This window comes from Rhamphochromis longiceps, linkage group LG13 (assembly GCF_057381845.1).
Source record: "Rhamphochromis longiceps isolate RC_006_pf linkage group LG13, R_longiceps_female_GT1.1, whole genome shotgun sequence".
NCBI lineage: Eukaryota > Metazoa > Chordata > Actinopteri > Cichliformes > Cichlidae > Rhamphochromis > Rhamphochromis longiceps.
In genome coordinates, this window is record NC_140569.1 from 17,257,342 (window position 1) to 17,260,887 (window position 3,546).

The 3,546-nt window shown below is 37.9% G+C and overlaps 1 protein-coding gene across 1 annotated transcript; it reads right to left on the bottom strand.

The window, feature by feature from the left end:
* Positions 1-367: 367 nt before the first annotated feature.
* Positions 368-1,138, bottom strand: LOC146655607 (cystatin-like). Its single transcript, XM_085427243.1, has 3 exons — positions 788-1,138; positions 605-715; positions 368-457 (listed from the first exon to the last, which is right to left on the bottom strand). Exons 1-3 carry the CDS (start codon positions 992-994, stop codon positions 368-370), a joined length of 408 nt encoding a protein of 135 aa, XP_085283369.1. The 5' UTR covers positions 995-1,138.
* Between the last annotated feature and the right edge of the window lie 2,408 nt (positions 1,139-3,546).

A 3,546-nucleotide genomic window follows, 5' to 3' on the forward strand; every position in this document is an offset into this window, starting at 1 on the left:
GTTTAGCAGCCATGTGTCTGACCAAGCCTGACACGCAACTAGGTCCTTACAGCTGCCAGGACACACACTGAGAGATGAGGCACAGTAAAGCTGCCCCCGGTCACTCACTGGAATAATTATGCTTTTTTTTTTTTCCCCCATACAATGCCGAGGTGGCGCAGGTCACTGAACTTAATCATTTCTGTGTTGGTACAAGTGACATAAATGAGAGCCAATGAAATCATGGTTTATGATCATGCTATTATAAATTTAGAGTGGGCACAGTACACCAACTGGCACTCTTTCTGAAAGTTGAGATGATCAGACTAAAACAACGCTCACTGATAACTCTTTACTTGGAAACACCAAAAGTGACAGTATGAGTGTATTAGCTTTTATTTTGGTGGCACTCATTTTTAGAGAGAACACGTGATTTCTCCCAGGAGACTTCTACAACGACGAAGTGGCACTGGTACTCCTGAAAGAAATGGCAAATTAGTACATTTAACTACTATGCAATTTGAAAATATTTTTTTTAAAAAGGGGGGGGGGGGGGAGGGGTTAGTGGGGTTATGATGCATTTACCCCCTCGGTGTGTTATGCACCACCCAGTTCTTGAACTTGCCTTGCGTCTAGACTGGAAAGCACATGGCTCGCTGTCCGCAGCAGCGTGGTTTCTGCTGCACACAGTCTGCCCCAGCAGCATGTCCAGAATGTACTTTATTCCCGCAACTACCTGCAGAAAACATCACCACCTATTCGTATATTTTAACTGAAAATTGGGTTGTGACTTCTGATGAAGTTTTACCTGAATTTTAGCCGATGTTATCGCCACAGTTTTATAAGCGAACATCTCTCCTGCGTTGACTTTGTTGAATTCAGCCACAGCAAAGTGAGCTGCCGTCAAAACCCTGGTGTCGTTAACCGGAACACGTCGGGGCTCCCCGGTCATGGTTTGTTCGGCGGCCGAAGCACAAACAAAAACAAAAACAAAAACAAAAAACCAGGCAAACATCCTGAATCAAAACATGTGGGTTCAAAGTTTATAAAAGAACGTCTAGGCTCTGAGTGCCTAACTTCGCATTATATGCCGGGTTAAAACTTGCTCGGTAAACGCACACCTGCGTCCAATCTGCTGATTAACTGAACGTAAAAGAGACACGCGCCACTCAGAACAGTAGATTCGGTGTTGCGCGGCAACCACGTTGCTGAGCTACCGAGAAACACAAGCTACTACAGACTAAAAAAATATATATATACAATGAATTTAAGAACTAATGGCATGTTTATTATTTAAAACAACAATGTCACTGCTATAAAGACAAAGTATCAGTGATTATTTGAATATATGAAGGGTGACAAGGGGGGAAAAAATAACAGAAACGCCAATAAAAGGGATAAAACCCCATTCTTCTTAAAGTTATTCACTCATTTTGTGTTTTGATCATGTGGGTAAGCCTAAAATCTTTCACAGGTGTTTCTCCTCAGATCTCTCCCCTTGAATCTGCAGGTCTGGATCAACTTGATCCTTATTTTCACAAGCTGACAAGAGATTTTATATTAGAACTACTGACTTCTATTTTTAACATTCTCCTTTCAAACAATGAGATCTCTGTCATATGGAAATCTGCCTATGTTTTCCTTTTATTAGAAGGAAATTACCAATCAGTTACAGGCCAATTTTAGCAACGGTGTTTTAGCAAAGGTTTTCCAAAGACTTATCAATGAACAACTAACTGTTTTCCAACATTAGTCAAGTTTTAGAAAGCAGCACAGCAAAATAACAGCTGTTGTTAATGTGGTGAATGTATAATGGTGCAATGGACTGCACAAAACATTGTGCTGTTCTTTTTCGTGATCTGTTTTGACACAATTGATCATGACACCTAAATGGACAACCCAACATTGGCTTGTCTGCAAATGCTTAAGTTGGCTTTTACATTACTTGTCAGCTAGAACATAGTACGGCCCCTTTACTGCGTTTTCTTCTTCTTTTCTCCCAGTATCCAGTGAAGTTCCCGAGGGCTCTATATTAGCACCACTCCTCTCTTTCTCTATGCAACTAACATTAGTGAAAAATGTTGCATTTTCTTTTATGCTTATATGACTCCTTGAGTCATATAAGCCCTCAAATTTCTGATGCTTGTTAAATGAAGGCAAATCCAATGTGGTGATGTTCTCAAATAGCAAAGAGTTAACAAATTTGCCTAAAATCAAAACCACTCAAGGGGGTAAAATTGAAACGGTCACAATTTAGGCAAGTATTTAGGCATCATTACAGATCAAAAAATGTCTTTTAAACCCAAGCTGAAAAGCTTGTGACCAAGCTGAAATATAATCAAGTTTCTTTTAGGAATAAATCTTATTTCTTGCTCCTCGTGTGGAAACACCTGATTTCTGCAACTTTTTTTGTGATGGTGAGGTGTTCTTTATGACCAGTACCATTGTTCTTTATGTTTTATTATTAGCTTGGAAATCATGGACATCACTGCTTGGGCTAGTTATACACCCAGTGCACCTATGTCACTTTATCCTGGAATAATCTACAAAAGGAGCTGAAACAATCAGAACTGAGGGAGTTAAAATCAATTTTAAAGGACCAAGTTGCTCTTGTAATGATCTGTTATTGTGTATGTTTAAAGATATTAGTGTTTGCCATTTTTATCTTTGTTATATTGTTATATATTTCTCTTGCCCTCTTTGCCAGGTCTCTCTAATAACATTTACCTAGGTAGATCAAGGATATATACATAACCAAGCTGAATGATAGTCTCTTGTGCAACATTTTACTGGTGTGGTAAGCAATTTTAGTTTAAAGACTGCAGGGTCAGTTACTGGTTTCAAAAACTACTAAACACAAATTGTCAAACTCCTCTTAGGCCACATACAGCCCAGTGTGATTGCAAGTGAGACCAACCAGTAAAATATTGCATTAAAAAAACAGTATTCCAATGTTTTTTCCTATTTGTTTGAACAAGTAAATACTAAAAATGTAAAAATAAATTAATAAATTAATACATTTAAAAAAATAAAGTTTTAAAAAGAAAAGAAAAATCAATAAAACCAACCCTCAAATGTAAGACACCCTTTATCCCACTCCTCTCAGTTTATGTTATTGCATAAGCCACAAAATATTGACATTTGGAGCTTTTATACCTAAACAAGAACATTATTTTATGTCTTTACTAATACGTTCCATATAGGTAAACTTCTATGTAGTAAAACTGGCAATACAAAATGAATAAAAGTGTTTTTTATTGAAAAATTGAAGTAGGTAATGACTGCACGAAGTTTTTACAATTTACAAAGCTATGCAGTGGGCCAAACTTAACCAGTTTCTAGCCTCTGGGTCGCATATCTGACGTGACTGTACTAAATCATTTACACAACAAGGTTATTAAAACGCAGCCTCACCCAGGCACAGAAAATTCCTTGAAATGGGGATATCAAAGAGCATTGCTGTAAATCCATCCTCAAAACTTTGAAGTCTGTGTGAGAAAGGGTACAAGCAACTTTAAAGGGGTTGCAGGGTTACCATGTTAAATACAATATCGGATGGAAACACTG